This window comes from Panicum hallii, chromosome 3 (genome assembly GCF_002211085.1).
Source record: "Panicum hallii strain FIL2 chromosome 3, PHallii_v3.1, whole genome shotgun sequence".
In the NCBI taxonomy this organism is placed as follows: Eukaryota; Viridiplantae; Streptophyta; class Magnoliopsida; order Poales; family Poaceae; genus Panicum; species Panicum hallii.
The window spans coordinates 24,539,243-24,559,798 of record NC_038044.1 but is presented as its reverse complement, the minus strand read 5'-3'; the positions used below and the strand labels follow the sequence as shown (position 1 = coordinate 24,559,798).

Here is a 20,556-nt window from a genome sequence, read left to right as displayed (position 1 = left end):
TGCGCCCTAACGTGTTTGTGCCTTCCCATCCCTCCAACCTCGCCGCCGGCGATCGCCGACGACGAATCACGCCGGTCAATTCATCTGTCTCCTCTTTGACTGGGAGTAAGGACCTCGTGTTAGAAGACTTGAAAACCCAGGGGGTTTACTGCAAACCCTTAGACTCAGAGGAATAGTACCCGAAGGACCCCCTTATGTAAATTATGCTGTCAACTTAGAAATTCTATATCAATTCGAGGAAAAATCATAAAAATGTAAACTAAATTTTTTTGGAATCCTTAGGTAAACATCTAAAACTTTACTTAAGTTATAAATTTCAGTTTCTGAAGGTTTGATGATCTAATTTAAATGTTAAATTTAGTTACTTATAGGCTTAAGAAATGCATATTAATTCATTGAAAAATGATAAAATTGTGAAACCAGTGGTGTTAATTTTCTTTTAGCATGTGGAATTGAAGAAAAATAATTATCCCAATATTTAAGTATTATTTTCTTAATGTACAAGTTTAATTAGAAATAATGTATAGTTCATCTTATATGATAAATTTTTATAGATGTTAAATGCTCCAAAAATCATGAAAATATTTTAGGGTACTGTTCTTTAATATTGTAACATGTTATTAAATTTCCAACCAAGAATTAGGTGTCAAACAAATTAGACATAATGTACTTAGTTCATAATGTAATAGTAACTTAAGGTTTATGTAAGTAATTAATAGAATAAATAAGTAAAGTTATTTTATGTAATTATTAGAAACACCCCCAACCTATTGCCCCATGCCACTAGCTAGACACTTAGTAGGGTTAACTTAGCTATTTAATGTATTTAGATAAAATAATTAATACTCAATAAATGACTGCCCAGTGCAGGGTAGTTAGGTTATTTTCGAAATGTAATGTTCTTTTGTTTGGATTGCAACTTTATTGTGAATTAACATAAAAGTATATGCATTCCATAACTTGTAAACTCTGCATCTCATATAGACTTGACCACTCTCGCTGACGGAGATTATCAGCTGATTCCGGAACCAGAAGGAGTTTGTTCTGAAGATTCCGGAAGTCTCGTCGCGGAATTCTCTGAAGCCCCGAACCAAGGTTCGGAAGATATTAATTTGACTAACCCCAGCCCCACCAGCGAAGGCAAGCCCCGGACATAACCCTACTTTATTACACTGCAAACTATACTATTTATCTATATCTTTATGCATTAAGTTCTTAGGAGTTGTTTGAAAACCTTAGTTGCATAATTCGAGGAACCGATGTATTGAACACTAGAACTGAGTCCGAATAGCTGCTCTGCTTATAGGACCGGTAGAAGTCGAGTGATTTCCTGTCACTCGCACGATATAGGAATTGTGATGTTTATATTCCTGTTATCATTATAAGGATGACGGACGGGAGTTTTGTGAGGTATCATGGTTGAGATGATACCCCGTCTGTGTCGTGGAACTTGATAAGGTCGCAGGGTGTGGTAGAGGTGGTTAAGCATTTGAAAGTACTAGCCACATACCGTGAAATATGGTAAGCGGTAAGCCTAGTAACCAATCGGCCCGAGGAGTGGACATACCCCCCACCACATGTATTTGCTTCTTTTGGTTACTTTGTTCGACGTGTAGGAATACGTGTTGCTGGGCAACCAGGAGTACAGGTTTTGTAGTCGCGCTACAGACGTACGTCCTGCACTTTGGAAGTGCGTATGGTCCTACAGTCGCTTGTGGTGGATCTGATCCACGAGTCGGAATGAAAGGCAAACGGTTGCTTCGGAACGACCCTTTGGTGTTCCAAGCGTGTGTGTTAGGTTTACCCTTGCAAGGTTGAATTCGATTAAGAATCGTCCGCTTCTCACGATGGTTGAGACTGTTTGATCCCTTTACCACATAGAGTAACAAGAGTAACTTTGTGACTATCAAAGATGATGTTTGATTAAAGATTCTACCATGTGTGAGTAGTTATAGGTGCTTACCTAGAATGGTTAATCAACTAGAATCTGAAAGCTAAAAGTTGGAAATAAGGATCTACTCTTTGTTGCTTTTCTGCTGAAAACTCTACCAAAACCTGAAAAGCCTGCATAAGTCTAGATACATGGCTAAGTATACCATGAGCGGGTAAGTCTTGCTGAGTATTAGTATACTCAGCCTTGCTTTTGTTGATTTACTTCAGGTAATCTCCCTGATGAGCCAGCATTCATTACACCGTGGCCCTACCCCTTGCCTGATGGTTGGTCCGTGGAGTGGGATCCGTCCCCGGCCAACACAGATTTCGCCGAGTGATATTATGGCAGGGCTAGCATAATATCTGTATTAACGACGTGTACATTGTCTACGCTTTTAAACTCCGCTGCTTTGACTTAAAAACTTAAACCTGTTTTGTAATAATTTCCCTTCAATGGGAACTGATGATGTTTGGTGTACTTTTGTAATATAACTGCCTGTGATGTAAAATGTAATGGCTTTTATATCTCTGGACTCGCCTTCGTGCGAGGTACCTTGTTTGATCCTGCATTCGGTGGTTTATTGGGACGTTACCCGACAGGCCAAGGTATTATACCGTTTGAAGCACGAGGTAGCCCTCAAGAGAGGACTCGCGTACTTGAGCCAGTATAATTCAAGTTGGTTCTGCCACAGCTGGTATCAGAGCTAACAAGTGTACCCTGGAGATATATTTAGCCTTAAAAGTAATTTATAGTATAAAATTTGATTAATCAAGTAATTGCGAACTACGTTGGGTTCGTTAAGGTTTATGTATAGTACGTAAAGCCCTAGGGTAATGTTATTAAGGGAATTAGAGGTGGCTGTACTATAAATATATAAATCTAACCTCCAGCATTACTTTTTGTCAAAACTTAAATTCATGCACAACCTGACCTTACATTCTGTAACGACATCTTCGATCGTGAGGTAAAAAGGTAAGGATCCTCAGCCAACTGAGGGAGCTTGGCCTTCCTGTCGGTGATGCGAACCGAACGCTGTTTCTCAAGCAGTGGCTTACTTGAGATGCTGCCAATGTACCAACTTTGGTTGACTACATTGGGAGTAGATGGTTCGGTGCAGGGTATGGCGATCGCTGTTCATACCCCTGCATTTTGCGGTACCCCTGTGAATACGTTGTTTCGATAACGTATGTTAACGTTGTCTGTACGGCGGTAATTGTACAGATGCTGTTTCTATAATGAGCAATAATGAATGGGGACGCTTTCATGACATGCTGGCATAAAAGGTTCATTGGATATATATGTATTGTGGTTTTCTGCAGGTACACTAACCACGATTACGCAACTAGGACGGATAGAACTTATCGACTAGTTAATAGAGAGAGACGTATTTATATTGTGCCACCATAACTAACCACGTAAGACCAAGATTACTGGGCAGTTATTTTTGTTTGTGAGATCGAATAGTACGTGCATACATAATACATTAATCAACAAAAGGGATCTTTAATTTTGTTGCTTTAAGAAATAAGTAACCTGTTGGTATTTCTTAGTTTGGGTGAATAGCAATCTTTAGCTGAGTCCCTTAAGTATCCATCTGATTTCTAGCCTTTGCTGTCATCAGAATCAGCTATCTTAATCCATTTACCTTGTGAGCTTTCCGCAGGGTAAATATATCTTACCATTTGCATTGTTGTCACAGATGGCTGCTCCTTCCAATGCCTTTTGGGATCAGGAGGGGCATTTCCACACCAATGCTTTACATTGGGAAGGGTTTCCTCATCTATTGTGGGAATCCTTGAGTCTGTTTCATTATACAGAACCTCCTCAATATGATGGGGTAGAATATCGTGAAGAAGGAGTTCCTCGATGCCGGGTTAAGATGATAATTCCTCAACACCCTTTCCGCTCCTCATGGCATCCCATAGAAGTGGAAGTGGTTGGATATCGTCTGGTTGATACCCTTGAAATCGCTGCCTTGGAAGCTATCAAACTTTTCTGCAATCAGCATCCGACAGAAGTTGCCGCATATCCTATTGGTTCATTTCCTACCATAGATCCTGATAATTCGGAATGGAATTTTCGGACAGAGCATCTTGGTCTTATGCTAGGAGATCTGGCTGAAGAAACCGTCCGTATTATTACCAGGTTCATGGATGTGCAACATCATTACCAGATTCTACTGCGTCACGGTATGAGTCAGTTAACTGGTGTGGCTCAAAGCCACTATCGGAATGCTGACCGTCAAGTGACCCAAATAGTGGAATTACAAGCCTTGGTGACTCAAAAGGATGAAATCATTGCAGCAAGGGATGAGACAATCCTCCATCGTGAAGATCAGATCAATGAGAGTGATCATATTATCACTCAGCGTGACACTGTTATTGAGTTCCTACAGGCACAAATTCATGATCTGATACTTGAAGCTGATGATGCTCAGGCTCACATTGAGGACATGCAGCAGCAACCGATACTTCCCGCTATACCCATAATACCTGAAGAAGAAGAAGAAGATCCAGAAGAGATTGAGGGTGTTTCAGAGATTGACTCTGAGCATGGGGATCTTGTTTTTAGTCCCTATCACTCTCCCTCTGGCAGTCAGTCGTCTATAGGCAACTTCGACGATTTCTAGTTTCGTAAATCGTCGACTAGCTAGATGTAACTTGTGGGGAGTGTAATAACTTAGATAGTATGTAATTTAGCTAGATCTTATGCCATTTGTTGTAACATAGATGGCTTGCGTAGGGATCTTTCGGATGTGTGATGTGGAGAACGATCAGAAGTAGTGTAATAAAATAAGTTTCCTGTTTTATCATCTTGTTCACTATCCTTATGATTCTGAAATGAGATGATTGAATGGAGTGTATGCATTGTTTATCTAAGTCATATATTTTCTGAAATTGGGAGTAAGGCTATATGGTTAATGATGGACATCTCCTTTATTTCAGATGGTTGGAGCCACGCGCGGAACCCCGGAAGGTTTCCGGGCAGATTAGGCTAGCGGTTCTCAACAACCACCACCACCACCTCCTAACCTTGCCGAGGTTATGGATCGGCAAACTGAGCTGCTCAACTTGCTGGTTCAAGCACAACTGAACCAGCAACATCAACAGTTCCGCGGAGGTCGTGATGACCGCAATCCTCCCATGGCCAGTTATCAGGATTTCATCAGTACCCAGCCTCCATTCTTCAGTAAAGCTGAAGAACCCTTGGATGCCGATGCTTGGCTCCATATCATTGAATCGAAGTTCGCTCTATTGACAATACCTTGTGCGGACTCAAGCAAAGCTTCCTTTGCCGCCCAGCAACTCCGAAGTGCTGCTCGGATCTGGTGGGACAATTTCTATGCCATGCAACCTGCAGGGCATGTTATCACCTGGGATGAGTTTCGGGCAGCCTTTAGAGCACACTATATTCCTGAGGGATTGCTGGAGCGAAAGTTGAATGAATTCTTGGCACTTACTCAAGGCACTAGTACAGTCCTGCAGTATGCACAGAACTTCAATCATCTGTGTCAATATGCGGGATATCATGCGGATAATGATGCCAAGAAACAAGATCGTTTCCGTCGAGGCCTTAATACCAAGCTCAAGGAACGCCTGAATCTTGTGAGGGCAAATACTTTCAGCGAGCTGGTTAATATGGCCTTAACTCAAGAAGATTGCATCATGGCACATTATGCTGAGAAGAAAAGAAAGACTCCTACTGGACCTTCGAGTGCTCAATCACCGAGGTATCGGGTTGTTCCCAATACACCGTTCAGAGCACCGCAGCGGAATGCCCCAACTGGTAGATTGGTTTTCAGGCCGCCCCAACAGCAGGGAAGGTATAGACCTCCTGTTCCCTCACAACAATCACAACCATCTGGCCCACGGCCAAATGTTCAACAAGTGCCACAGAGAAGCAGCAATTATCGCTGTTTCAATTGCGGAAGCGCGGATCATTTCATCCGAGATTGTCCGCGGCCCAAGAAACCTAATCAAGGGCAGAGCTCTACTCAAGGTAACTAGAACAAGGGCAAGAAACCGGTGATGCAAGTCCGGCAAGGACGGATTAATTTCACCACTCTGGCAGAACTTCCTGATGGAGCTCCCGTCATGTCGGGTACATTCTCTATTCACCACAAACAGTTGTTACATTATTTGATTCAGGAGCAACACATAGCTTTATTAGTAACAACTGTGGTACCCGAATAAGACTCGATTTTAGTTCTACCCATGGGTCATATATAATCTCTACCCCTGGAGGAAAAATCACCTCCAACCAAATGGTTAAAAGTGTACCAATTCAGTTAGGTAGCATAGAAATCAAAACTGATTTGGTTTTACTAAGTTTGGAGGGTATTGATATTATACTTGGGACAGACTGGATGACTAAACATCAAGTGCGGCTAGATATTTCTTCCCGAGTTGTTGAAATTGATTCACCATACTATGGGATCACCACCCTTATCCTGCCTCAGCCAGAATGTCTGCATCCTTGCACTTATACCATCACAAATATCAAAGTCAAGGATATTCCTATAGTATGTGAATATCCCGATGTCTTTCCAGACGACTTGCCTGGAATGCCACCAGATAGAGACATCGAGTTTATCATTGAACTTCAACCGGGCACTGCTCCTATTTCAAAAAGGCCGTATCGCATTCCCCCAAATGAATTAGCAGAACTAAAAATCCAGCTCCAAGATCTTCTCGATAAGGGCTATATACGTCCAAGTGCTTCACCTTGGGGTTGTTCTGCTCTCTGTGTCAAGAAGAAAGACGATAGCCTAAGGCTATGTGTCGATTACCGTCCACTCAATGCGGTTACTATCAAAAATAAGTACCCTCTGCCCCGCATTTACATTTTGTTCGATCAGCTAGCCGGAGCTAAGATCTTCTCTAAGATTGACTTACGCTCTGGTTATCATTAGATCAAGATTAGGCCTTGTGACATTCCAAAAATGGTTTTCTCGACCAGATATGGACTTTATGAATATCTGGTTATGTCATTTGGACTCACTAATGCACCGGCATATTTCATGTATCTCATGAATTCATTATTCATGCCGGAACTCGACAAATTCGTCGTGGTCTTCATTGATGACATTCTAATATACTCCAAAACTAAAGAAGACCATGCTAATCATTTACGTGTCGTTCTTCAATGACTACGTGATCATCGCCTTTATGCCAAATTCTCGAAATGTGAATTCTGGCTGGATAGTGTGAAATTTTTGGGACATACTATCTCTAGTGAAGGCATATCGGTTGATCCAACCAAAGTCCAGGAGGTTATGGACTGGAAACCTCCAACTTCAGTCCATCAAATTTGAAGTTTCCTTGGATTGGCGGGATACTATCGCCGATTCATTCCAGACTTTTCCAAAATAGCTAAACCCATGACTGAGCTATTAAAGAAAGAAGTTAGATTCTGCTGGGACGATAAATGTGATAAAGCGTTCCATACTTTGAGAAAACTCCTAACAACTGCTCCAGTGCTAGCTCAGCCAGATAGCACTCAACCTTTTGATGTCTATTGCGATGCTTCTGGAATTAGCCTTGGTTGTGTCCTTATGCAAAACAACCGGGTCATCGCTTATGCATCCCGAGCACTCCGGACTCACGAGCAAAATTATCCAACGCATGATCTTGAATTGGCCGCAGTTATCCATGCTCTCAAGATCTGGAGACATCATCTTATGGGTGCTAAGTGTAATATCTACACTGACCATAAGAGCCTCAAGTATATTTTCACTCAAGTTGACCTAAATATGAGGCAAAGGCGTTGGTTAGAATTGATTAAAGACTATGACCTTGAGGTACACTACCATCCAGGCAAAGCTAATGTGGTTGCGGATGCTCTTAGCCACAAAGCACACTGTCATTGTTTATCCATAACAACTTTCAGTGACACTCTCTGCCATCAGATGAGAAAACTCAATTTAGAGATTATTTCTCAAGGTAGTCTGAATTTACTATCCATTGAGTCTACTCTTCGAGATAGAATCATCATGTCGCAACTACATGATGAGGGTATCAAAATCATCAAATCAAAGCTATCTCTAGGAGAAGCCAAATATAAGTGTTTTCACACCGATCATCAAGGAGTCCTATGGTTCAACAACCACATTGTTGTACCTAAAGATCATTCACTACGTAGACAAATCCTTGATGAAGCCCATCTATCCAAATTCTCTGTTCATCCTGGTAGCACCAAGATGTATCAAGATCTACGGCAACATTTTTGGTGGACCAGAATGAAAAGAGAAATTGCTAAATATGTATCCGAGTACGATACGTGCCAGAGAGTCAAAGCCAGTCATCTTAAGGCATCTGGTACACTTCAGCCATTACCCATTCTGTCATGGAAATAGGAAGACATTAGCATGGATTTTATTGTCGGTCTTCCCAACACCTCTCAAAAGCATGACTCCATATGGGTAATCATTGATAGACTCACAAAAATAGCTCATTTTCTTCCTGTGCATACCACTTATTCAACTAAGAAGTATGCAGAGATCTATCTAGATCAAATCGTTCGATTGCACGGTGTTCCTAAAACTATCATCTCTGATAGAGGACCCCAGTTCATTGCACGCTTCTGGGAACAGTTACAATCAGCTCTTGGATCCAAACTGATACGAAGCTCTGCGTATCATCCTCAAACGGATGGACAGACTGAGCGAGTTAATCAAATTCTTGACGACATGCTCCGAGCTTGTATTATTCACTATGGTACAAGTTGGGACAAATGCCTTGCTATAGCTGAATTCTCTTATAACAACAGTTACCAAGCTAGTCTTCAAATGGCTCCTTTTGAAGCGTTATACGGTCGAAGATGTCGAACTCCTTTGAGTTGGTCTGAGACCGGTGAACGCAAAATCTTCGGACCAGACCTAGTCATTGAAGCTGAAGATAAGGTTAAGGTTATTCAATCTAATCTTAAAACCGCTCAGTCCAGACAGAAAAGCTACGCAGATAAGAGGAGAAAACCTCTGCAATTTCAAGTAGGGGATTTGGTCTATCTCTGAGTATCTCCTACGAAACGTGTCCAACGTTTCGGCATAAAAGGGAAGTTAGCACCTCTTATATGTCGGACCCTTTGAAATTCTCAATGTTTGTGGCCCAGTGGCTTACAAACTTCGCCTTCCGTCTCAATTGGCTGCTATTCATGATGTCTTCCATGTTTCTCAACTTAAGAAGTGTGTCAAAATACCCACGGAAATCGTTGAGACATGTGCCATTGAGATTGAACCCGATCTATCGTACATCGAACAACCTCTTCGAATCCTGGATACCAAGGAAAGACTCACCAGAAGAAGGGCAGTTAAGATGTACAAAATCTTATGGGATCATCACACCGAGGAAGAAGCGACTTGGGAAACAGAGTCTTATCTTCAACGAAATTTCCCAGACTTCCTTCAAGCCAATCCCCAAATCTAATCATCCGATTCTGTTCAGCTTCGGAATCTCGGGACGAGATTCTTTTTAAGGGGGGAAGGCTGTAACATTCAGGTAATTAGAAATATAGACACTAGGTATTAGTAAGTTGTATGCATGCTAAGGTGTATATGAGTTGTACAGAGAACTAGGGGTGTATTTGTAAATTATGAATTCCATAAGTACTTGAGTTGAATTGGGTGAAAGTGCTATTAAATGTCAAATTCAAATGACCATAGAAAGGAAAAGTACAAATGTTAAGTAAAACCTAAGAGAAATAGGCTTTGTATGAAACTAAGGACCTATGTGTAATTAACACAAGTATATAAGGGTTACATGTGAAATGATTGAAATATAAGAGTAAAATTCAGATTTACTTAAGGGTTAATGTGCAAAAATACAAGTAATCATGACATTCCAGGAAAATTTGTAAACATACCCAAGGTTTGATCAAATTATTTGAATAAAGATAAAAGTAATTCAAATTCTACCTTTATTAATAAACTTAACTTAAAGAGTTGTAAACTTTGATTTTCTGAACCTAAGCCCTAAAACAATGTTGTAGAATTTAAAAAACTCTATATGCTGTCAACTTAGAAATTCTATATCAATTCGAGGAAAAATCATAAAAATGTAAACTAAATTTTGTTGGAATCCTTAGGTAAAGATCTACAACTTTACTTAAGGGATAAATTTCAGTTTCTGAAGGTTTGATGATCTAATTTAAATGTTAAATTTAGTTACTTATAGGCTTAAGAAATGCATATTAATTCATTGAAAAATGATAAAATTGTGAAACCAGTGGTGTTAATTTTCTTTTAGCATGTGGAATTGAAGAAAAATAATTATCCCAATATTTAAGTATTATTTTCTTAATGTACAAGTTTAATTAGAAATAATGTATAGTTCATCTTATATGATAAATTTTTATAGATGTTAAATGCTCCAAAAATCATGAAAATATTTTAGGGTACTGTTCTTTAATATTGTAACATGTTATTAAATTTCCAACCAAGAATTAGGTGTCAAACAAATTAGACATAATGTACTTAGTTCATAATGTAATAGTAACTTAAGGTTTATGTAAGTAATTAATAGAATAAATAAGTAAAGTTATTTTATGTAATTATTAGAAACACCCCCAACCTGTTGCCCCATGCCACTAGCTAGACACTTAGTAGGGTTAACTTAGCTATTTAATGTATTTAGATAAAATAATTAATACTCAATAAATGACTGCCCAGTGCAGTGTAGTTAGGTTATTGTCGAAATGTAATGTTCTTTTGTTTGGATTGCAACTTTATTGTGAATTAACATAAAAGTATATGCATTCCATAACTTGTAAACTCTGCATCTCATATAGACTCGACCACTCTCGCTGACGGAGATTATCAGCTGATTCCGGAACCAGAAGGAGTTTGTTCTGAAGATTCCGGAAGTCTCGTCGCGGAATTCTCTGAAGCCCCGAACCAAGGTTTGGAAGATATTAATTTGACTAACCCCAGCCCCACCAGCGAAGGCAAGCCCCGGACATAACCCTACTTTATTACACTGCAAACTATACTATTTATCTATATCTTTATGCATTAAGTTCTTAGGAGTTGTTTAAAAACCTTAGTTGCATAATTCCAGGAACCGATGTATTGAACACTAGAACTGAGTCCGAATAGCTGCTCTGCTTATAGGACCGGTAGAAGTCGAGTGATTTCCTGTCACTCGCGCGATATAGGAATTGTGATGTTTATATTCCTGTTATCATTATAAGGATAACGGACGGGAGTTTTGTGAGGTATCATGGTTGAGATGATACCCCGTCTGTGTCGTGGAACTTGATAAGGTCGCAGGGTGTGGTAGCGGTGGTTAAGCGTTTGAAAGTACTAGCCACATACCGTGAAATATGGTAAGCGGTAAGCCTAGTAACCAATCGGCCCGAGGAGTGGACATACCCCCCACCACATGTATTTGCTTCTTTTGGTTACTTTGTTCGACATGTAGGAATACGTTTTGCTGGGCAACCAGGAGTACGGGTTTTGTAGTCGCGCTACAGACGTACGTCCTGCACTTTGGAAGTGCGTATGGTCCTACAGTCGCTTGTGGTGGATCTGATCCACGAGTCGGAATGAAAGGCAAACGGTTGCTTCGGAACGACCCTTTGGTGTTCCAAGCGTGTGTGTTAGGTTTACCCTTGCAAGGTTGAATTCGATTCAGAATCGTCCACTTCTCATGATGGTTGAGACCGTTTGATCCCTTTACCACATAGAGTAACAAGAGTAACTTTGTGACTATCAAAGATGATGTTTGATTAAAGATTCTACCATGTGTGAGTAGTTATAGGTGCTTACCTAGAATGGTTAATCAACTAGAATCTGAAAGCTAAAAGTTGGAAATAAGGATCTACTCTTTGTTGCTTTTCAGCTGAAAACTCTACCAAAACCTGAAAAACCTGCATAAGTCTAGATACATGGCTAAGTATACCATGAGCGGGTAAGTCTTGCTGAGTATTAGTATACTCAGCCTTGCTTTTGTTGATTTACTTCAGGTAATCTCCCTGATGAGCCAGCATTCATTACACCGTGGCCCTACCCCTTGCCTGATGGTTGGTCCGTGGAGTGGGATCCATCCCCGGCCAACAGAGATTCCGCCGAGTGATATTATGGCAGGGCTAGCATAATATCTGTATTAACGACGTGTACATTGTCTACACTTTTAAACTCCGCTGCTTTGACTTAAAAACTTAAACCTGTTTTGTAATAATTTCCCTTCACTGGGAACTGATGATGTTTGGTGTACTTTTGTAATATAACTGCCTGTGGTGTAAAGTGTAATGGCTTTTATATCTCTGGACTCGCCTTCGTGCAAGGTACCTTGTTTGATCCTGCATTCGGTGGTTTATCGGGACGTTACCCGACAGGCCAAGGTATTATACCGTTTGAAGCACGAGGTAGCCCTCAAGAGAGGACTCGCATACTTGAGCCGGTATAATTCAAGTTGGTTCTGCCACACACTACGCCAGCGTCTGTCCTCAGAAGGCGCAGTCGGGACAGTAGGGGCGCCCAGCTCAGCCCAAGGCGCCATCCCAGGGCAGGGTGAACCACGTGACGGCTGAGTCAGCGACCGAGGCTCCCAACGGAGTTATTGGTACGTTCATGGTCAATGCTCACCCTGCTACAGTGCTTTTCAATACTGGTGCTACGCATTCCTTCATTACTTGGTCTTTTGTTGAGCATCATGGCATTCATACTAGCACATTAAAGAGGGGCATGTTAGTATCTTTACCGGGAGGGCAGTTGAGGTCTCATATCTTCTGTTCCAGAGTTAGTGTTGTCATAAGGGGGGTAGAGTTCAGTGCTAATCTCATGGTGCTAGACACCAAGGCTATCGATGTGATCTTGGGAATGGAGACCCTTGTTAGATGGGGTGTCAAGATTGATTGTGCTCAGAGGACTGTCCACTTGTCAGCACCAGATGGACAGGAGGTCACGGTCAGTGCTTCGGAGCCTTCCGGAATTCTTTGTCAGATGGAGGCTAGACCCACGGATGGTATTCGCATGGTGTCTGAATTCCCGGATGTCTTTTTGGATGATTTGCCAGGTATGCCGCCTGATCGCGACATCGAGTTTTCTATTGATCTCTTGCCTGGCACAGCTCCTATTGCTAAGCGGCCCTATCGTATGGCACCCGTTGAGCACGAGGAAGTCAAGAAGACCATCGATGAGTTGCTAGCCAAGGGCTATATCCATCGCAGCTTCTCTCCTTGGGCTTTTCCTGTCTTGCTCGTAGAGAAGAAGGATGGTGCGAAGAGGATGTGCATCGATTATCGGGATCTGAATGCAGTCACCATCAAGAACAAGCATCCATTGCCCCGTATTGAGGATCTCTTCGGTCAGCTTCAGGATTTCTTGTGTGTTCTCGAAGATTGATCTGCGTTCGGGTTATCATCAGCTGAAGATTCATCCCGAGGATATTCCGAAGACGGCATTCACCTGCAAGTATGGGCTATACGAGTATACGGTCATGTCCTTCGGCCTGACCAATGCTCTGGCTTTCTTCATGCATCTGATGAACAAGGTTTTCATGGATTATCTGGACACCTTTGTGGTGATATTCATTGATGATATCCTGGTATATTCCAAGTCAGAAGCAGAGCATGAGAAACATCTGAGGCTATGTTGCAGAGGCTCAGAGAGCACAAGCTGTATGCCAAGCTCAGCAAGTGCGAATTCTGGATTGATTAGGTTCCTTTCCTCGGTCATATCATCTCCAAGGGAGGCATCGTGGTAGATCCGAGCAAGGTGAAGGATGTGCTCGAGTGGAAAATACCGCAGACGGTGAAGAAAATTCGTTCCTTTCTGGGCTTAGCAGGGTATTATCGGAGGTTCATTGAGAATTTCTCCAAGATTGCGAAGCCTTTGACTTCCTTGCTGGAGAAGGGTGTGGATTTCTCTTGGACTCATGAGCGTCAAAAGTCCTTCGAGGAGCTGAAGAAGAGGTTGACTACGGCGCCAGTCCTTACTCTGCCAGACCAGAGCAAGAGGTTCACAGTATATTGTGATGCTTCGAGGGATGGTCTTGGTTGCGTCCTAATGCAGGAAGGCAGAGTTATAGCTTATGCTTCACGACAGTTACGCCGGCACGAGCTAAATTATCCCACTCATGATCTGGAGTTGGCCGCAGTTGTGCATGCTCTGAAGATATGGAGGCATTACTTGTTTGGGCAGCAGTGTGACATTTACACTGATCACAAGAGCCTCAAGTACATTTTCACGTAGAGTGAGCTGAACATGCGGCGGAGAAGATGGCTAGAGCTAGTCAAGGATTATGACCTGGAGATTCACTATCATCCGGGTAAGGCTAATGTTGTGGCAGATGCTCTAAGCAGGAAGAGTTATGTCAACATGGCCGTGGCTTTTCAGATGCCCCAGGAGTTATGTGAGGAGTTTGAGCAGCTGAGTTTGGGTTTCTTGCATCACACTTCGAGTGCAGCATTCGAGGCAGAGCCCACTCTAGAGGCAGAGATTAGGCAGCATCAGAAAGATGATAAGAAGCTGCAGGAGATTCGTGAGTTGCTCAAGATTGGCAAGGCCCCTCATTTCAGAGAGGATGATCAAGGTACCTTGTGGTACAAGGGTCGGATATGTGTGCCGGATGTGAAGGATCTTAGGAAGCTGATCCTGAGTGAGGCTCATGATACAGCATATTCTATCCATCCTGGCAGCATGAAGATGTATTACGACCTGAAGGAACGATTCTGGTGGTACGGGATGAAGCGTTTCGTTGCAGAGTACGTGGCCATTTGTGACACTTGTCAGCGTGTCAAGGCAGAGCATCAGAGGCCAGCAGGTCTATTGCAGCCGTTGAAGATTCCAGTGTGGAAATGGGAGGAGATCACCATGGACTTCATCGTTGGCTTGCCTCGTACTCAGAAATGGTACAACTCCATATGGGTAGTAGTGGACCGGTTGACGAAGGTAGCTCACTTCATCCCGGTGAACACTACTTAGTCCGGTGCTAGACTTGCAGAGTTGTACATTTCCATGATTGTTTGTCTGCATGCAGTTCCGAAGAAGATTATATCTGATCGAGGGTCTCAGTTCACTTCAGGTTCTGGGAGCAGTTGCATGATTCGTTGGATACGAAGCTGCACTTCAGTACCGCTTATCATCCTCAGACAGATGGACAGACAGAGAGAACCAACCAAGTGTTGGAGGATATGCTTCGAGCCTGCGCTATTCAGTATGGTACCAGCTGGGATAAATGCCTGACGTACGCAAAGTTTTCGTACAACAACAGCTATCAGGCTAGTCTAAAGAAGTCTCCTTTCGAGACCCTGTATGGTCGGAAGTGCAGGACTCCGCTGTATTGGGATCAGATTGGCGAGAGGCAGGTGTTTGGTCCGGATATTGTTGAAGAGGCAGAACAGCTGGTACGGCAGGTGCGAGAGAACCTGAGGATCGCACAGACTCGTCAGAAGAGCTATGCGGATGTTCGTCATCGAGATCTGACCTTTGCAGTGGGTGATTATGTGTACCTGAAGGTCTCGCTGATGAGAGGAATCCGCAGGTTTAATGTGAGAGGGAAGCTAGCCCCTCGATACATTGGTCCGTTCAGGGTTTTGGAACGGAAAGGAGAGGTGGCATATCGTTTGGAGTTACCTCCCAGTCTCTCAGGAGTGCATGATGTCTTCCATGTGTCTCAGCTGAAGAAGTGCTTGAGGGTGCCAGAAGAAGAAGCACCGCTAGAAGGGTTGGATGTGCAGGAGGATCTGACCTACACCGAGCATCCGGTGAAGATTCTGGAGACGTCTGAGAGAGTTACCAGAAACAAGAAGATCAAGATGTGCCGGTGCAGTGGGGCCATCACACGGAGGATGAGGCTACCTGCGAGCGAGAAGATGAGCTGAGGAAGACATATCCCGACCTCTTTGCTAGCTAGCCTATTCGAATCTCCGGACGAGATTCCCGTAAGGGGGGTAGGTTTGTAACACTGTGGCAGAACCAACCTGAATTATACCGGCTCAAGTACGCGAGTCCACTCCAGAGGGCTCCAACGTGCTTCAAACGATATAATCCCTTGGCCTGTCGGGTAACGTCCTGATAAACCACCGATACACAGGATCAAATAAGGTTACCTCACACGAAGGTGAGTCCAGAGATACAATCACCATCACAATTTACATAACAGGAAATTACATTACAAGAGTTTATAAAAGTAGTACAAAGTTTAAAACTTAGAGAAAACAATACAAACTGTTTAAGCTATGATTTTTAGCAGCGGAAAACATACGCGATGATTTATAACACGTCGTCAAGATGGATGTCATGCTAAGCCCGGGCACGACATCACTCGGAATCCTCAATGTTGGCCGAGGACGGATCCCATTCCACGGACCAACCTTCTGAAAGAGCACAGGGCCAAGGCAAGGGAAGAGTAGGGTCTTCAAGACATTACCTGCAAAACATATAACTAGCAAGGCTGAGTATACTAATACTCAGCAAGGCTTACCCGGGATTGGGTATACTTTAGCCCATAACTAGACTTATGAAGGCTTATAATAGTTCTGGGTTTAGTTTCAGCTGAAAAGCAACTAAGAGTAGATCCTTATTTTTAACTTTTAGCTTTCAAGTTCTATGTAATTATCCATTCTAGATAAGCACTTATAACTAAGCAAGCAAGGTAGAGCTCTTTATCTCAACCATCAGTATTACTCATCATATATGTTGCTCTTGTTACTCTGTGTGATAAAGGGATTAAGTAGTCTCAATCATCATGAGAGGCGGACGATTCTGAATCGAATTTAACCTTGCAAGGTAAACCTAACTCACACACTTGGAACACCAAAGAGTCGTTCCTAAGCAACCGTTTACCTTTCATTCCGACTTGTGGATCAGAGCCACCACAAGCGACTGCAGGACCATACGCACACCCAAAGCGTGCAGGACGTACGTCTGTAGCGCGACTACAAAACCCGTACTACTGGTTGCCCTTGCAACACGTATTCCCACATGTCGAACATAAGTAACCAGAAGAAGCAAGACGAGTGGTGGGAGGTATGTCCACTCCTCGGGCCGATTGGCTACTAGGCTTACCACTTACCATATTTCGCGGCATGTGGTTAGTACTTTCAAACGCTTAACCCTGATCGGCACACACCGCGACCTTATCACTTTCAACAACACAGACGTGGTATCACCTCAACCATGAGACCTCATAAAACTCCCGTCCGTCATCCTTATAGTGATAACAGGAATGTAAACATTACAACTCCTATATCGCGCGAGTGACAGGAAATCACTCGACTTTTACCGGTCCTATTTAGCAGAGCATCTAAACGGTATGGACTCGGGTACAATACATTGGTTCCTTAAGATCTTATGCAACTAGGGTTTCATCTCAACTCCTAGACGTAATGCAAGATATATAATATAATAATGGAATTGTAATAACTGGAAATATTGGGATGTGCAACGGGGCTTGCCTTTACTGGTGAGGCTGAAGTCAGCAAAGTTAAGATCTTCGGAACTTTGGTTCGGGGCTTCAGTTAGACTTTCGATGACGTCTTTGGGGTCCGTAGGAATTTCCACGGCTTGGTCCGCGATCAGCTCGTAAACACCATCGGCGAAAGCAGTCGGATCTATATGATATGCAAGAATATAAAATTAAAGAATGTATAGTCTTTTTACTTTATTTTACGATAAGTTGCAACCCAGAAGATTAACACTCAAGAACTCACGATACAAAAAGGAAACCTAAGCTTTGAATCATAAACATTCAACTCATGACTATAGCATTGATTTAATTGAAAACAAGAATTAAAATACTCAAAATTAAATTCAAATTTGAATGTGAAGCTTGGATAATTAAAGTTATAAAGTTTTGAAAATTTAAACACAGATCCATTGCATATTTAAAAGATTCTGACCAAAAGATCTAATTAGATAAGCTTTACTGAATAGACTTAGCTAATTCTACTATAAAAAAAATTGAATTGATCATCTTAAAAGAATTTAAATTACAAAACAAACTTAGGTTTGAAAATTTCATATCAATTCATATTTAATCTATAGAAATTGCATACCAAAAATCAAGATCAACAAAGTTAACATGTAGGCGCTATGGATATTACACTCTCTTATCTTAGATTTAACATAGATTCAAAACTATTTGGTTTCATATCAAACTCACTTAATAGAAGTTGTAGAGCTCAAAATCTAGTTTCTAACAAAACTGGTTTTGCAATTTTTGGAATTTCCTACTATTTTCTATTGATTTTACAAGTCAGCAGCATCACTTCACATGAAATAACAAGTACCCTTACACAGAGGTCCTCAAACTCTACTGTTCCTATGGGTAGACTTTGCAGAAAACCCCCTGAGCTTGTCTTAATTGTTGCACGAGGTCCTCAAGGCGAGCTTGAACAGAGGAGGCGCTTGGGGAGCTCGGTTCCAATGGGAGGGGACCATGCCGGCAGTCGGGGAGGTCGAGCAGCACACCAGGAACTCCTTTTGGGGGTTAGGAAGAGAGGAGAAGGGCCACAAGGGAGACATCGGCGTTGGGGAAGACAGAGCTTACAGGCGCGTGCTGTTCTGGCCGGCCGGGCAGGAAACGACGGTGCAGTCTTGGTCTGGAGGAACAGGGGCGGTGCAGCTTCGGTTTGGGGAAAAGGGCAGGGGCAGCGCAGCTCCTGTTTGGGGGAGAGCAGGGGCGGCGGCCTGGCGCAAGAGGAGCGGCAGCGAGGCAGAACGAGGGGAGGGATTGAGGGCGTCGGGAGGTAGGGGATTTCCAGTGGAGGCGGTCCTCCGCGGTGAAGCAGCTTGGGGAGGAGAAGGCCGCGGCAGCGGCGGACAGGAGGGCGCGCTGGAGGGAGGTGGCGTGGGGCGAGTGGCGACGGAGGCACTGCAGCAGCACTGCAAATGGCAGAAGACCTGGTGCCATGCGCAGGGTGAGGATAAGGTCACAGTGCAGGTTTGAACGATGGGGAAACAGCACAGCTGCCTGCGGAGAAAATTAAAGCGCACTGGAACGTGCAGCAGGAGGTGGCGAAGGGCGGCCGGACAGCGGCGGCTGCAGAGCAGAGAGCAGAGCGGCGCTGGAGGAGGAAGAGAAAGGGGATTTTCCCAGGGACCTTTTTGTAAAACTGAAGAAACACAGGGACTCTACGGTAAACTAATTTTCCCAACGATACAAAGATCTAATGAAAGGATGCCCAAAACGAAAGTTGTAGAACTTTTCAAGCCCTACAACATTGTTTTAGGGCTCAAGTTTAAGAACCCGAAGCTTGCAGCATTACAAGTTGAATTTCGAACAAAGGTAAAATTTAAATTACCTTGTCCTTACCCAAAAAGGATTTGGTCAAAAATTTGGACCTATATAAAAGTTTTCATGACTGTCATGATGACTAGCATTCTTGCAGTTTAGTCCTAAGTAAACTTTTTAGAAATCCCTTTTATACTCTACTTAGTTTGCATAAAAGGACCCATATTTTGCACTAATTACACTTAGGTCCTCGTTTTCCACACAAAAACCCATTTTTCATGTGATCTAGCATATCTATTACACTTAATCAGCACTCAAGGACCTATATTCTATAGAAATTACAACTGTACTCTTAATTATTTGTACTACACATAAACACCATAGCAAACACATACTCTTTACACTAGGTCTTATTTCTACAAATACATCCAACCTTATACATTTCAACACACGCATTACATTTCATAACCTATTATGGTACAATTTGACACCTAGGGTGTCACAAACACCCTAATGTAATTTTCCTAAATTCTTAATGAATTTATTTTGGCTTGAATAAAATTTCTAAGGTTTTCTTGATTTATCTGGCATTTAAATTAATTTTATATCACAAGTAATTAAAATTTATTCTAGGATCAATATGTTTGTGCATTGATGCTGGTGCATTTCTTTTGTTTGGTTGAATAGTTGAGGTTGAATTAAAATTCCATTTGGATTCAAATTGATTTGAGTTAGTTTAGAAAAGAAAGGAAAAGGAGGGAGAAAAAGAGGAGACAGCCCGGCAGCCCATCCTCTTCTTTTGCTGCAGCCCAACCTCCCCCTCCTCCCTCATAGGCCGGCCTTCTTTTCCCCAGCGGCCCATTCCCACTCCCCTCTCCTCTTTCTCCTTCTCCCCGCGTGGGCCACGCCCGGCCCAGCTCTCCCCGTCCTTAGCCCGAGCGCGTCTCTCTTCCTCTCCCTCTCTCCGGCGCAGCGACCCCACACATCAGCGCCTCCTTCCCCCTTTCTTCTTCCTTCCAGTGCTCGACGCCCCTCCTCTGTTTTCTTTCCCGCTGGCCCGGCCGCTCGGTCGCTGCCCGTGGCCCGCTCCGCCGCACCCCGGGCCCTCTCCCCATTCGCCGCACCCAGCCCGAGCCGCATGCTAGCCTAGTCCCCCGCCTGGATCCTTCTAGAAGTGTGCCCACTCTCGGATTGGGACGAGCCGCAACGACCCCGTGAGGAGCGGAAGCTCCATTGTTCAGCTGACCCGCACGCCGAGGCGGCCAACCCCCCCTGTTTTCTTATCCGCAGCCGCCCCTTGGGCCACCCTAAGCTGCCTCTGCACCCCCAACCTCCCCGAGCCCCCTGCACTGCCCCTTCCGCCGCTCGGATTTCGGTAAGCCGTAAGCCACCCCCGAGCAATTGGTCGCTGCCGGTAGGCCACAGGTCAAGCTGACCCCCTTTGCACCT

The 20,556-nt window shown here is 43.2% G+C and overlaps 1 protein-coding gene across 1 annotated transcript; it reads left to right on the top strand.

Moving 5' to 3' along the window:
- The first annotated feature begins 18,312 nt into the window (after window positions 1-18,312).
- Window positions 18,313-18,822, top strand: LOC112885369. The gene has a single exon (XM_025951001.1). The coding sequence runs from the start codon at window positions 18,313-18,315 to the stop codon at window positions 18,820-18,822; it is 510 nt and encodes a 169-aa protein (XP_025806786.1).
- The last annotated feature ends 1,734 nt before the right edge of the window (window positions 18,823-20,556 follow it).

What these genes read in the sequence shown, in the direction of transcription:
- LOC112885369 (XM_025951001.1), top strand. Translation starts at nt 18,313, where the DNA reads ATGCCGGCAGTCGGGGAGGTCGAGCAGCACACCAGGAACTCCTTTTGG.